Source organism: Styela clava, chromosome 5 (assembly GCF_964204865.1).
Source record: "Styela clava chromosome 5, kaStyClav1.hap1.2, whole genome shotgun sequence".
In the NCBI taxonomy this organism is placed as follows: Eukaryota; Metazoa; Chordata; class Ascidiacea; order Stolidobranchia; family Styelidae; genus Styela; species Styela clava.
Window position 1 is genome coordinate 15,820,987 of NC_135254.1, and position 17,082 is coordinate 15,838,068.

Sequence of the window (17,082 nt, forward strand, 5' to 3'; positions counted from 1 at the left end):
TAAATCAATTTTGAAATTCTGTTTGAATCTAAAATGCTTTTAAAATCCCATTTACAACATCACTGAAATTTAGAAAATAAATTTGTTCAGAATATTTATGATGAAACTGAACACTGCATTACTGGCTACCATAACATGGAATGGTTAGATACCAAAATTCAATCACAAATTGGATTGTAGCATATTACAAAGAAAACACACTTTCTGATAAGTAACTTTCAATCCCTTTTTTTTTTTATATATTCTACATTGAGAATGAGATTCAGACTAAAACTTCATTCGAAACATCAAAGTTTTAAAAAAATGAATCGAATATCAATATTTCTCCTACCACCCCAAAACAGGATATCCCCTGTTATTAATTTATTTTTCAATTAAAAATATAAACAGAAAAAAAAACAATACGAGGCTGAAGATAATCAAATTATCAGATTATTTCAAAAATGAAGCTATTTTCTCTGTAAACCTGTCTCAGCTAAAAATAATTCTTTCATGCATGCCTTAACAAGAATCTTAGACAAAATTATATAATATTCAAAAACTTGAATTGCTACGTATAAAAGTAAAATAGCGTTATCAAAACGTTAAAAGAAATTTTTCGTTTCATAAAGTCAACCATTTTCAATCAATTATTGAAGGAGCTGTATGTATGATTTGCTATAGTTATAGTAAATAAACATACGGCAGATCAATTTCCATCATAACAAGCAGCTTAACGTTCTATCGAGCGTTTCTCCTATCTGATATCACGTTTCCCCAAATGCCACGCTGAAGAGTTAGGGGATGATTGAAAATTTGACGAGAATGGGGACTGAAGTAAACAACAACTGTCTGGATACAGTTTCAAGCCTGATTGAGAATACTTGACCCATAACAATGAGAATATTTTGTTACTGAGGAATGCTTAAGTATAATTGTCTTCTCCAATTTGAGTCTAGTAATGAATATTCAAGTATAAATAAGCATACAATTTATCATAAGCATACGATGAAATACATTATTATTGTGTACTTATCATTCAATGCCCAACAATATGAATTTAGAAGTGCGCATATTTGAGTGGCATTACTGCACCAAAAATTCAAATGATAATCCTGGTATGTGAGCTGGTTTATACAAAATACTGATCAAAATAAGTTAACTAATTTATTTGAGAATAACTTAAATTAACAATAAAACTCTCCTTATTATCACTATAATACTATTTCGTTCAAGTATACGGTACTTATGGCAACTGCTAAATATGGAGTAGCAAATAAATAAGGAGAATGGACTTGCAGTTCAATACACAATATACTAACTAGTAGACTACCCTCCATTAGGATAAAACATCCATTCAGATGATATTTGAAATGAATAACAGATGGTCTTCAATATTATTGGCCAAAAAAGATCCAACACAACCATATTGCTTCAAATCATTATTTTGAACAAAAATAAGTATTATAAAAATAGCGAGTTTGTCTTTTTAGGCAGTAACTACATGTAATAGCTATAATAGGTTTGTGACACAATATATTATGGGTATTTTTGAAAACTTTCTTTCCACAGAAGGCATTTTGATATGACGCAGACGCATATCAAAAATAAACTTCTTTACAAAAAAAAGAATTGTTTTTTATTCATTATATATTGCAATAAAAAATATTTACCATAATCAAGGTATATGAATCATTTTATAATACCATGTATACTTATGTATTGAGAAGACTGAATACAGATTAATAAACTTACCGGTAAGTATTAGGTTTGTTGGGCTGTTGGCCAATACAACACAAACGATTAATATCTGCAAAACTTTGTCTTTTAGACTGTATTAAATTAACATTACGAAGAATTTCTTTCATAGGCCTATATAATATTGAAACTATCCTTTCCTTAAGTTGAAAAGATTTATATCAGTCTAACCACAAGCTAAGAAAACAAATTATCTATTTTATCATTGACATCAGTCAAAGATAAAAAATGATGAATGAGAAAATAAATAACATCATAACAATAGGACCGAGTGGTAGGCCTTGCGGTGGTCCTACACAAATCAAATACGATTCAACTATTGCCATTTGTTAAACGTAAAACATTGATGAAGTTGTGATACCCATAGCCATAGAATATAGTTAAATAAGATAAAGTTGCATGTCAAATTTAGTGCAACATTTTAGAGTAAATTCTAATTAGTAAATTATTACCATTGAAAATGCCTACGATGGCCAGTCTATCAAATAAATATATCTATGCTCTATCAGATATATATTGGTGACATGAACATAACATTGGCATGTAGAATATTAAGATTGTAAAGAAGGGATCCATATAATAGGTTATTAAACATATTATGAACTATTCTATAAAGCTCTAGCTATTGTTGCATATGTTTTTCTCGTTACTACTATTAATAGAAGTCAAATAAAACCTACTATAGGTCTGATTGTTAATTGCCTTAATAAAAAGAGAAAACTTTCAAATTATAATTTTCAAAGGATTTGTAAAATCAAAAATTAATATCAAATATAACAAATTTTGAATATTTTTGTCGCCTTTGTACATATCTAGCTAAAATATAGTGTAGATGTAATAACGCATTTATGTCAATTGTCATGGCCAATTTACCACGTATCTTGAAAAAACTTGAATACTTATGCAACTTCATTATAAATTTATTTGTACAATAGCCTTAATAATACAGCCGAATATGGAAACTCAAGCGTGATGCCCATTAAAAGGAAAACTAGTGCTTGTTGGTAAGGGACCAAGTGTGGGCCACACAAACTTCTTCCTATGCCATTAATCCCAAGTACAATATGTATGTAGGGTGAATGGGTGATTCAAAAATAAACACAACTCAGGTCATATGCAAAATATTCAGGAGAAAATATAACTTTTGCGCAAAGCATCCCATATTATTGAAAATTTCGGGTACAGCAGTCACACACAAACACAAGTTCCAGTGTTGAATATATTTTCTTCTTTTTCGTAGAAGTAATTAGGAAATTTACAGGTTCTGTTTTTATGTCACCCTGTAGCTATCATGTGCCATATCAAACCATGTTTATGATAAGGTAGTTTCGGGATTACAAAAACGGACATACTAATAAATGCCATAAAACAAATGTATTTATATCTACTTGCACACAATAATTTTATAAATATTTCATTCTGCGATTCAGTATGTTTCAAATTGTCAATCATGCTCGAACAAGAATAAAATATAAATGTATACAACATTCGTGATTGATTACTGTCATTATTATGTCCAACCATGCCGAAAGGTCAGTGCTGACCGAATTGAATGTAAAAATCAATTTCAACAAAAATAGACTTGGAAGATGAAAAAAATTTATGTCGTGAGTCGTGACGTAAAGACTCTTGCAAACACGTAAGTGTGGATATAATACGAGTTACTTTGCCAGATAAATCCTCAAATAAACTGATGTTATACTATTGTTAGTAATTACAATTTTAGCCGAGGTGTATTTATTATAAGACAATGGAAAATGTTATTAATGGTATGTATTAGCTAAAATGAATGGAACATTGAATACAATCAAAATAATATTTATTTTTTAATAAAATAGTACTAAATCAAAGTACCTAATAGTCTATATAGTAAACTCTTTGATTTTAGGAATAATTTTGAATATGGTAAGTTTTCATTTGAAACTTTTGTCATTTTGGGCATTTCGAGAGTTTTTAGACAAAAGTGCAATTGTTGAAATTTTGGAACAATTTTTATTTCAAAATATTAGTAAGGAATAGGTGCTCGTTAATTAAGCTTGTATCTAATCATAGTTTGGAGCAATATTTACGAAAGTATTTCTATGAAGTTACAAGAGTTTTATCTTATTTTCTCAGAGCAGCATTCACCTTTTTGAGTTCAGGCAAGCCCTTGAAAATTTGTTATCTTAATGCTTAAGACAGAACTAAACTTCATAACTAACTTTATCCCCATTTGCCATTTCATTACATTATTTCTTGTAAATTCATTTTGCATAAATTTACATTGCTTTGTGTAAATTAAACTGTTGAACAAAATAATAAAGACCAATCAAAATATAGTCGATTCTCATATTCAAAAATTTACTTTGGAATATATATTTATTATAGTAAATTATTTAGTTCTGGTCCATTCATTCCATAAATATTATATGAAACTAGAATATATGTGACACACAACTCTAAAATATATTTGCTATTCATAACAATACTTCCAATATGAATATCAAATTTGTTCTTGGAATATCAGTGTTCAGAACATAAAGTGACATCTATTATGTTCAATAATATCAATCAATAATATATGATTAGTAACAGGTGATAAGAAAGACTTATTTTTCACAAGAATTTTCAACCAAAAAATCAGATGTCTTAAAAAGACGCAGGGCTGTTGAGAGTAAATCAAATTTCTGAATACAATTAATAAATTTGAGATCTAATACTGCAGAAAAAAAAGAATTCAAATAAAAAAAAATTGTTAAAAAGTAAAAAGTGCATGTAATATCAAATCACATTGAAGATTGTGACAATCCTTCAGACACGTTTATTCAAATGTTTGTATGCAAGTGGACGAAGTGGTAAACATAAAAGCCAATGACATTGATGAATCACTATCACTCATCACGAACAGCAGTGATCAATAAAGGATACTAGTAAAATATCATGTTGCATGGATTATATTTCAAATAAATGTATGATATGTTGTACTAAAATATTAATGTCACAGAGCCATAGTGTGGTCCATATCTCAAAAAATATGTCAATTTACTTAATTCAGAGTAGAAACTTTTCACCAAAATAATTTTTTTGTAAAAATCTGAGTTTTTGTATATGAATTCAAACGAGGGTGCCCAATACTGTATCCTAAAAGTCCACTAACTTTAAAATATTTGACAAAGATTACAATTTTGCAGGTAAAATGATAAATGATAAATTGGTATGTCAAGTCCGTTTTTGTAATTCTGAAACTATCTTTATTAATAAACATGGTTTATTATGCCACATGACAGCTACATGGTGACATAATAAAGAACAGTAAATTTCCTAATTACTTCTACGGAAATGAAGAAAATTTATTTAACACCTGAACTTCTGTTTGTGTATGTCCCCATTTACTCATAAGACATCTTTTTTAAATACCATCAATTTTAATTTGTAAAGAAAAATCGTTGTTCAATCTAAAGCCATAACAAATGTTTATTGCATATTACTACTCAGCACTTTCATACGTCTACTGAGTAATACATTGGTAGTAAGCTCACAATTGAGTTCATATCCTTCATCGAACCTAAATGAGTTCACAACATTCTGTTGTTGATATCCTGTTTGAAAGTGCATTACAGTAAGATCAAAATTATTGATTCATAAGCAGCGAAGCAACGTTAATGGCATATATAAAAAAAAATACTTCCAATAAATTGGAAGAAGGTAAACTAAATTTGAAAAAAAAATTGAAAATGAAACATGATATGATTTTTATAGAACTTTTAAAGACACTAAAATACGAATTAATTTGAGGATTGATTAATGGTCCAATAAAAGTGAGTAAACCTAGTTATGTCATATACCTTATTAACTCTAACCTTACACCCAGCCTTGAGAAATCTATCACCGGTACTTAAAGATTGAAGGTATTGTTTCACCTAAGCTGTTAATGTTTTGCAGTTTCAAGACATTTTGGCTGGGCAGTTTATTTTACAATTTATAATAATGCATTAAACATAACTTCGATTAGGACTGCAGAACTTCATAAATAATTGATAACAATCATGTTAATTTGTGGTGATTCTCTCACTTATTTCTACTTATGTACCATACATGAGAAATTCATCCTTATTTTACTCTGTAGGACTATTGATCTCAAGTTTGAAAGATGTATTGTTGGATACGAAGTGTACATACGAATGGTTTGTTATTATGTTGTCATTGTTCTTATTATTATATTCGTTCCTATTATCATGATAAAAACTACTGAACCAATTGCTTTATAATTTTCAGTAGTTGAAGATTGTATTTTTCGCTAGAAGGCTATTATTTCTTTCCTTTATTTACAAAATTTCTATGAGCTCAACTTGCTTTTGTTGTAAAAAATTGCAATCAAATAATTAGCTTCCCCAACTTTGGTGTATTTGATAGTGATTAGTTCGAATCTTTCTTAATTACTCCCAGGAAAATGAAAAAAATTTATTTCACACTTGAACTTCTGTTTGTGCATAATAGTACCCAGACGTTTCAGTAATCTAGATTTTAGAACATTTTGCACTCAAGTTACGTTCTCTTCAGAATATCTTTCAGATGACCTGGGTCACCTTGTACTTGTTCCCTTACTAGAAGTCACATATAATATACAAAAGTAAATTAAATAGTCTAAATGGGAGTGAAAGTTTGAATTCAACTTACATCTGTTCCCCTGAAACCTTCATATCCATCATAGTTAAAATCATAACTCTGATTATGGCTCTCCAACATCATTTTAATAAGAGCTTTATCTTCTGCCATCATTTGAACCTCAGGTTGAGGAGAAGCTCTGGAAATGCATATAAAAAAAATAAAATTTAATTGAATTGTATTAGTTTACAATTTGATTTGCTATTAATGAATACAAAATACGGTAAAATATTAGAAGTCACAAAAAATAATTTAATTTTTTTGTTTTTAAGTTATAAAACAACAACATAAATAGTCCAATGCGTGGGGGTGAAGGTTTATTGACAAGTTAATTATGAATTTATTAAATTTATAATTTTCAATTTAAAGTTACTAAAATTTGCAACCTTGTCTATTTATCAAAAATATCGAAAGATTAGAGAAGCAAATCACCGCTGTTTTTTTCTATGGTTACAAATGTGATGCATGCAGCAAATATTATTCTCAAAAAAAACAAATTTGTTCTCATTCTGTTTTCCATAACGCTGTGACTTATGAATTGTTTTGCTTCAACAGGAATGAGAAGAAAAACAGCAAATTTACATACAACATTGCCCTTTTATAAATCCGTAAATAAAAACCACTTCTGAGCTAAGGAATTTTAGTCTGGTGCACTGATCATATTCACTGTTTATTATTATACACTCAACTTATCAATATCACTGAATGTTACTGATTTAAAAAAAATAAAAATATTCAAATAACGAACATATTATATTGGAATTTTCTTAATAAACTCTCCTGTCTCTGCCTACCCCTGTAAATAATATATACTGGTAACTGTGAAAATCAATCTTCATGCTAAAGGGCATTGTAACCACCGAAGTCATTTTCATCTGGTGGGAAAATTTGGTTGGGATTCGTGTGATGACGATGTTAAATTAGAACTCGGTTGTCAGACGGGTAAGATTGTTTGTGGGTGACATTTATAAATGATTACATTACTTTGCTTTTGTGTCGTATTTGTTTAGAGCTTATAATGTCAAATTCATTTAAACCTGTATTATTATGAATTATCATTTGTTATCTTGAATTATGATCAGGTTTATTATATTCTGAGTTATTTTTGAAGAGGTAAAAACGTCTTTTGTTCCAGAATTTGCCATTTGTATTAGTTTTTACGCATGTGATAGGCATGCATTTGTATACTAAAATATTTCCAGTTGATGTACGCAATCTCCCTAGGGCATTTAAAGGATTAATTTCGCAAACAACGTAAATGTCGAGCGGTCATGACATCTTGGCGCTGACGTAGCAATGTTTATGCGTAAACAAATCATATTTTGGAGGAAGTCGCTGAGTTTCAAGTATCATAATTCATAACCGTTTATTGCATTCAGTATAACTCAACTTTCATTGAAAATTTCTTTCACATCAAAAAAAAAAAATGTTAAAACCTATTAAAATTGATGTGCAAAAATGAGTATAAGGCAGTACATTAGAAATGATATGTAGGCTAGCATGTCTTTGCAGTTTGGTAGTATAAATTTTTCCTTTCTGGTTAAAATATGAGCATATATTAGGAATGATTATTAAATGAGATATGTCATTGAATAAACAAGATTATATTAAATTGCTGGAGACTGAAATCAAAAAAATATTTAATATGCTACATAAAAGAAATTTTTACTTGATTACCAGTACGTACCATCTTTTAAATAAAGCTTATTTAAATTTTTTTCTTCATTGGGCAATTCATGTACAAGATACAAGAATGCATTACCAAATTTAAATAAAACCTATATGCAATGTAACAAAACTTCAATTTTAATTATTAAATCTCAAATCTCAGAAACACACACTAGAGCATATGGGCATAGTAAAATGTTACAAATCCAAATATTGAATAAAAAAGAAGAAATATATCAACAACATACTCTAGTTTCTTTTCAATTTGTTCCATTTCTTCCTGTTCTTTTTTTAATCTCAATAAAGCCTTCTTCTCTCTGTTTGCACGAATGAGTTCACGTTTTCTGTTGACGCTTTCATCGCTCATTATAAGATTAGAATTCATTCCTTGAAATTTAAAAGTTAAGATGTGTGATAAAAAGAGCACAACAACCAGAATATTCCATTGTTCACCAAGGGTCAAATAATTAGGGAATGGGTTAGTTTAACACCACATAATTACAAATCCTTTATGGCCTAATCATACAGAAATAGAGACAACAAAGGGGAAAAAAGTGTTTTCAAAATCATGATAACGATGCTCACAGTGATAGAATTTATATTCAATGTAAAGATTTCATTTGTGTGTCACTAAGTGTAAGCTTGACATTCTTTATTAAAAAATATTTTTTAATTTTTCAAATTGAATACAATTTACAATACAATACAATTTCACTCAAATTTCAAGAGTTCAATTCAAGAAAAAATTCAATCAAAACTCGATTTTTGACTAAATTTTCACTTAGCTGCTTTTTTGGATAGATGTTAATAACGTCAACGATTCAAGAATACCAATGTATGCATTCTGATACTTTTTTGAACCCTTAATAACACAAGAATGAATAATAAAACCAAATGATGCCGGAAAGCATTATTAGTAAAATCTTTGGTAAATTTAGCTTGATACAGCAAAAGTTGAAATGTATATGAAAAAATAGTTAAAATGTATGGCAAAATATCTTTAAAAAGATTCAATGTATACGCAAGTTATCCCAAACATATTCATGTGAAAAGTGAAAAACTAGTATGAAGCAAACAATGTAGTTCAGCCAATGCGTGTTTTGTTGTGGGTGTTTAACTATAATCTATGTGACTTATTAATAACTAGCAAAACTAGTATGTTGGTGGTTTCAATATTATTGTATGAAGGTGAAAGTCTTAAGTTTGCTTGTTATTTATTACCTCTGAAATTACCTTCAATACATGGTTGAAAATTAATTTAAGAAACAATGATCTATGGGCAAAAACAACTTAGTAATTATTAATGAAGGCCTTTGGACCTTCTGGAAAACCCTTTGGACAGGATATTTTGGAACTTTATTGTGTCATATAGATGAGGTTTGAATTTTTCAGAAATTTTGATATCGGTGGCTTGCAGATTCGGACCGCACCTAATTCTTTATTTTGAATCATTAGTCCCACTTTTTTAATTCCTTCTTAGAAAATGATTTTTATAGTTTTAAATATATATGAAAATAACTATAACACCATAATAAACAATCTTGATTATCTAATAATCGTTAGCCGGCCGAGGAAGTGCGCGTTCAAGGATGCCGAAATACAATTTCTGGAGAGACCGGACCCAAATAATTTTGAAGTTTTGTATGCGGGCCTTGGGTAAAAATAGTAGCCCTGGGTTAGACTTTCCAATATTTTAGTCTAATGTCACTATATCAGTTATTTTGATAATAATCGACTAAAATTAAGATATATTTTTCCTGAGTGAAGTTCAGACTCTAAACTACGTTAATTACTTGTACTAAGCATCGACAAGTTCTGCAATGTATAAAAGACTTAAATAAAGCATTTTATTAGTTTTAGGAACTTTCATCTTGGATCACAGAATGCTTGTTGGCTTAGTATAAGCAACAGACTCAACTATATTTATAAAACTAACAATGCAAATTTGCAATATTTGTCTCTTTCAATTTCAAACTTGCACGAACATAGTGATTTGACCTTTTAAACCAGACAGACCAGCAACATTGTTGGAGTATCTTATTTCTAGTGATTTTATTCAATACATACCGGTTGTAACCAGTCAAAACAGGGTCGTGCTAATTGTTTAGAGCTTTTTAGGTTATAGAGGGGCAGCAAACTCTATGTTCTGATGTTTTTAAATAACTCAGGTAAAATGAATCTTCTTTCAACAATGCTTATCTCATTTCACACCTCAAAATAAAGGTTTTGTAATTCAATTTTTAGCCACTAATAAGACACAAAAATACCATGTGCGTCATTTTGAGGTGTCGACTATAAATTACAAAACAGACTATAAATTACAAAACCGAATTAATGCTGACGTAGCAAACCAAGGCTTTTTTTAAACAAAGGTTCCTATTATAAAAGCAAGAATTCTCAAGACCACATAATCCAGTCAGCACAATTCAACTAGAATAGATTTTGTAAAAAAAAAAAATGAAATATATTTTATTCGCATTATAAAACCTGGTACATCACATTAATTTATTATACCGAATAATAGTTGTTTTACAAATAAAAAATGTAGAACATTAGTGTTGATATTTCACAGTTTATTAACTTCGCAAATTATTTTCTTGCCAATTTTGAATGCAGTAAAATCAAAATTATTGTGAACTTTATAACACAAAATTGGAATTTCTTAATATTTCCTTACATCCAATTTTCAATTTCACTAGTTTTTTTTATTTTTTTAATAATGAAAATCCCAAATAAAAAAGTACTCAGAATGCCTATATTTATCGTTACATTTGATTAGTTTCACGGTTTTATTAATAAAAGTGTAGCCAAAAACCATGCAATCCCGAGATCTCTGGTAAGCAACAAATCATTTAACCTCAAGATTACAGTATAATTTTCTTCAGATTATTAATAAAGATTAAGATTTTTAAAAAGTTCTCAACACCACTGTATCCGTAAACTACATTACATATTACGAAAATAATAACGGATTCAAATCTGTTTTTCATATTTTTAAGATTTACATAGTGATATTGACAATCAGCCAATCAAAAAATTATGCAAAGTTTACCAGTCGATGAAAATTACAAATGTGATTTATATAATCATTATGTTCTGTTGTATGTTATATTTTAAAGCAAAAACTGCCTTCTAGGTTATAGCGTTCACCAGGCTGCTTTAGGGCAAAGCATTTGAAAATTGAATTTTCAGAACGAAGGAATGTATATATTTATTTCATAAATGTCAAGTTTTAAAATGCTTGCACGCAAACAAAATATCTTAATTTGATAAATTTGGTTCCGGATACATTTATTTATTTTCCACCTTATCAGCTGAATATTATAAACATATTCAAAACTGAATGCATGAAATATATGATATTTTAATTTATTCGGAAGTAACAAAAATCGGTATCAATACCAGACAAAAAAAAGATAAATATCTATAAATCAATCACTGTTTTCAACTAATGATGGGAACCACCGACAGCTCTAAATTGTTCAGTCTCAATTGATTTCAAAATCATTGGAAAGGTTTTTTTCATGGACTTTTAAAAACGAGCTGCTCCTGTAGTATGCGTACCAAGATGACGAACACCGGAAAGTAGTATGTGTACCAGGTTAGGGTTAGGCCATAATTTTAGGTACAAATACTACGAGTGTCACTTGGCTAGTCTCCGAACTCGAAATAAAACTAAAATAAGGAAAATTGGAATAAAAATTTGGCCCAACCCTAACCTGGTATACATACTACCTTCCGCCATCTTGGTATGCATACTTTAGGAGTACCAAAAGTGATGAAATATATGAAAAAACTAGAGTAAAATTCAAGTTTCATGTTAAATATCCAAATGCCTTCAAATCGACCCAAATACTGGCGATAAAAATCAGAGAGAAAAATGAAACAACCATTTGTTAACATCAACATTATTGAGAGGTTTTACTGGATACGCAACTTTAACTAAATTTGTAAATTATGCAAATATTGGAAGAAAAGTATAGGCTTATGGTGTAAAATTAAGGTGTTTGGATTTATCTTAATGAACTTCAAAAGGAGATTCATAATATACGATAAAGCAAGGTCATGATTAAGCAGCTAAAAAACTACCAATAACTATGCTTGACATATCGAAAAATTCAACAAACATTTTATTACTCACCAACTGAAAGACATTTTTGCAATCTACATGCTTGGCAATGTTTTCTGTTGGATTTATTGATTGAACATTGATTTTCAAATGCACAAGTAAATTGTGAACATTTCTTCATTGATCGACGGAAGAATCCTTTGCACCTGTGTAATAGAAGCAGTTATAACTCCATTTGTTTCATAACGGGTGACCCCCAAATAAACAGAACTCAAGTCATTTGGAACATATTCTAGAGAGAACATAACTTTTGTGCAAAAATTCAGATTACCGAAACTTTTGGGTACAATAAAATACAATCAGACGTTTTATGGAATAAATTTTAAGTAATTAAGAAATTTATTGGTTCCTTTTTTTTTTTGATGTAACCCAGTGAATGTGATTTTACTAATTCTTTATGATTCATCTTGGCAAATTAAGACACAAGTATATATTCCTTAAAGCAAAATAGCGAATATCTGCTTGTCTATGAAGCTAATGAATAGCATAAAATAGGGATACAATAAAATTAAAGAAACATATAAGCCTATTAAAAGTGATACAATGGAAATCTATTCTTTTGAAAGTCAATGATAGATATTACAAAAATATTTTCAAAAATAAAGGTACATAAACATATATCTAAAGAAAAATTCAGGAGATGAACATTTACCCTTCACATGTCATTGCAGCGAAATGTGTTCCCGTGGCAATATCTCCACATACAACACATATCTTTTCTTGTGATTTTGATTCATTTGAAGCAGAATCTGTAAAATAATATACTGATTTCAACCTGTGTTATAGAACCACCATCTTTTAGTTCAAAAATCTCACATTAATATACTGGTATATACCAGAGAGAGTGAACCTTATCTGTGACGCAAAGAACCAGAATTTATATTATAGTCTACACGGTATATAAATGGAATATGGGAGCACTTGCACTACTGCACCCTTGAATAAAAGTACTGATAAGGGGGTGTTTCTATTTGTTAAATCTCGTTTTTTTTTGTGGCAATAGATTTCTTGAGTAAATCTTTTCTCATACATAATGTTATCAATTTTAAAGGTATGCTGAAAATTGATGATACACTTAAAGTGTGTTAATAAAAGATAAAACTATAAAAAAAAATCGATGAACTTTGAAGTAAGGGATCCATGCAAGCGCTTAAAACACATGTTTCTTTTCAACATACGAAAAAATAGGACAAAAAAAATCTCAAACAAAGAGTGGTAAATACTGATAAAGATTTCTATCAGTAGTTCTATATTGACCATGAATATAGAAAACTTGAATTTACGCAGGCAGCCAATAATTCATTCAGTTGCCTTGATGTCTCAGAAACCACATCCCCTTAAGGTGTATATTCATTCGCAATTACTTCAACAATTTCCACTATTTATTAAAAAATTAACAATAAATACAGCTAGTTGGAACTTCGAATCAGATACAGATGTAATTATAGAGGCAGAATGCCCCTGCTTTAGCAGATCAGGTGTTCAAAGCAAAATTTTATGAACAACCTGTTTGTGTGATCTTTTTAAGAGTCACAAGAGTAAAATAACACAAATAAATTCTACAATCTTTTTCATTTGAATATGTTTTGTTTTTATTGGAAAGTCATACAAAAATATAAAAAAATAAAAGTGAAAGTCAAACACCTCAATACGAGATATAAAGAATACGAGATATAAGGAACCGGAACTCAACAATATTTACACTCAAGTTCAAAATATCTTAGGACAACTTTTAATACTAGTATTCAAATTTGATTTATTTAGCTCCATTTCTCAAGTAAATCATGTCATAGTCTGGCACATTTTGTCACAACCAATTGTAACTTGGTCCAAAAAGATCAGTATACATAGATTTTCAAGTGTTGAATGACAAGAAAATCAACCATTAAACCAAAATTCCTATTTGATTAAAACCACAGGCAAAATGTTTAAAAAGTGAAATGAATTTGACAAATATTTTGAACATATTTAGTAACTATATAGTTGGAAAGAACACGAGAAAAGGTCTCAAGAAATCAATTGAATCTGCAGGCAAATTCTATTGAAGCCAACTATATTTGATGTAATAAAATGCCCCCAAAATCAATAACAAAATGACCAATGCCATGAAAGATTATTCAAAAATTTCGCTGTAAGAGGAGATTGTCATAACTTCCGACTATCAAACTTAATTCACCTATTACAGAATGAGTTGATCGCTCTATAAGCAAAGTAAGTGATGACTTCGTAGGATAAGGAATTTCCCTAGTAGAATCTGACAAACGGTCAAATATAGCCAAGAGATGTGAATCACATTTGAGTCATGTCACTATACACTAATGTTACATAGTAAGTACATGAAACTGAAACATGGGACATATTAGGGTCAAGATACACCCACCTACTAGATCATTATATAATGACTAAAAAAGCCTATAATTTACAAATATAACTTCATTATAACCAGGGCTGAGAAGCTGGTTCGAAATCATGCTATATTCAAACTGTGGCTTCAACTCAAAACTTTCATTTTTCTATGCAGAGGGTTCGGTTTCCCGCTCTATAGGCTATACCCATTGAGTTTTTTGAGCTTGAGACATGAAACATCAGCCCAAAGCAGTTTTGTTGAAGCAGGACTCAAAACTGTGATATAAAGATTTCAACTTTTGAAATCTTTAAAATATATAAATTTATCTTTAAACTTTCAAATTGATAGGAAAAATCGCATTGCATTCATAAGCTTGAAGGAATAGATTTTATTATTCACATTAGATATCAGAAAATCAGAAATGTCAAAAAATAAATAGATGTTTAGAAGCCAGAGCCTCTAAAATTTCTGGTAGCTTCAGCTCAAACTAAATGTCATGGCTCCATGGTTCAGACTCCCTCGCCCTGATTATAACAGAGAAAAGGGGAGGAAAAGAAGCTCAAAACTATAAACAACTTCGGACTTTTGTAAAATTTCCAGTATAGGTCGGGTAAAAGAATATCTAACCACTTAATCAATCCATATTTATGTATTTGGGTGGCAAAGAAAACAGTCGCCGTTACACAAATGGATTTATCTATTATTCGATGACAAGTAGCCTAGTACCTCAATTATCTATCTATTGAGAGTAAAGTAAACTAACTAAACTGGCATAAATAGAATAAAAATGTTATCTTAACTATTGGATTATATTGTGAGCATGAGAAGTCTGTCCAATGCTGCTTTCAAGGATGAATAATTGAATGTCATAGCAGGCCACAGTTTTTCCATTAAACATAGGAGCTATTGGAATCAAAAACACCAGTTCAATATTGCATATAATTCTGTATAATAAAAATAGCCCGATTATACCAAATCAATGGCCAAATCAAAAACATATAATACCTTTAAAGATAAGGTATAAGCAAACTTCAACTAAATTTCAATCAACTACGAGTTGCATTCTCAAATTTCACTTAACAACATCGGAACTTAATTAAAACTTGTGAAGTATATGACTGGAATAAGGATATTCAATTTTATTGAATCATTATTGACAAAGAATATAACCTGTGGGTTGCAAAAGAGCTTATTAATGGGGGTTGTGGTAGACTCTTTTTAGACACCAACTCGTGTTAAAACGAAATATCAATCAAATTTGAAAGATTTTGAACAAGTAGATACCCCATCACTAAAATAGAAGGAAGATTTCCGTAGATCTTTTGTGCAAGAATATATAAGCACATTGGTCTCAAGGTATTGTTATTCTCCTAATATTTTTTTCGCCGAATTATTAAATTCTGAAATTTTACTTTCTGACTTTACTTTTATTTTAGTTCCTGGTGGATGCGAGAAAGATTTGGCCATGCCAAGTGGGTGGTACTGGAAAATTTTTGAAGAACACTGCTATACATTCCTATAATTTCCAGTATTCAATACCAAAATGAGAGAGATTTTACATATTTATCCCGGGGGAGAAGAAAGCCGATAACATAGCTAAACCATATGGCGAACCACGGCCTCTCGTCAGGTTACCTTTCCAAGTCAGGTATGGGATTAGTTAGTTATTTGTTTTTCCGAAGCATGGACTTGATGGTGGAGGAAGCCGTAACCGACCAGCGGTTACGTGAACCACCCTACGGCGGTGAGGAGTCCAGCAATCCTATCGCATGGGATTCGAACCTGCGAACCCACGCAGAGTAATTAGAGGTGCGGTGGCGAGCGTATTCCTAACGCTTCGCGCTTAGCACGATGAGCCACACCACCGCGCCAAATGCAATTAAGTGCAAAAAACGCAATCCTTTTCATAAAAAGTGGCCTGAAATGCATTGCAGAAACAAAAGAAAATTAACCTACCTGAAGATAGGCTAGCATTAGAATGGGTACTACCAGGCGAGTTCGGCACATTTCTTGAATTCAGCATTTTAAAGTCAACGTCCAGCATATGAGAACTACTACCACTACTTCTTTCATCATCGCGATCTTCCATTGCAGTACGGTACTTTGTTAAATACTCCTTCAAGTTTTGGTATAATCTCCAAAAGTATGGTACGATACCATACCAACAATAAAATTATCCAAGTAAATTCCAATACAGCAATAGCAGAATAAAATTTATAGTAATATACAGTTATAGGCTATGTCTTACTCTGTTCTTAGAAAGTCAGAAAGTTATGTATTTAGAATCTTCACATACAGAAATACCGTATCCTGTAAAGTCAGTTATATTGCAAGTTAGAACTGTAGAATAAAACTGTTGCTTATGACTGTTAGACTGTATACCAGTACAGCAGTATAACGCTGTACCATATTTTTGTCAAAGTCAAAACAAAGTGTAATTTTGGAGCCAAGTGTAAGATTCTGAGATTAGGCCGAAACAAAATTTTATCACCACAAGAAAACATTTTGTTTTTGTGTAGCCTCAAGTCTAATCTGTCTATGGAGATTTTACACTATA

At 30.2% G+C, this 17,082-nt stretch overlaps 1 protein-coding gene across 2 annotated transcripts in view; it reads right to left on the reverse strand.

The window, feature by feature from the left end:
- Positions 1-16,796, reverse strand: part of LOC120343952 (vitamin D3 receptor B-like) — a 33,778-nt gene extending 16,982 nt beyond the window's left edge. For both annotated transcript variants that reach the window (XM_039413006.2, XM_039413005.2), the window contains exons 1-5: positions 16,482-16,796; positions 12,831-12,927; positions 12,191-12,324; positions 8,298-8,436; positions 6,394-6,520 (exon numbers count right to left, since the gene is read on the reverse strand). In XM_039413006.2, the coding sequence (XP_039268940.2) occupies positions 6,394-6,520; positions 8,298-8,436; positions 12,191-12,324; positions 12,831-12,927; positions 16,482-16,614 (630 nt within the window). In that variant the 5' untranslated portion in view covers positions 16,615-16,796. The remainder of the gene's footprint in view (positions 1-6,393; positions 6,521-8,297; positions 8,437-12,190; positions 12,325-12,830; positions 12,928-16,481) is intronic.
- Between the last annotated feature and the right edge of the window lie 286 nt (positions 16,797-17,082).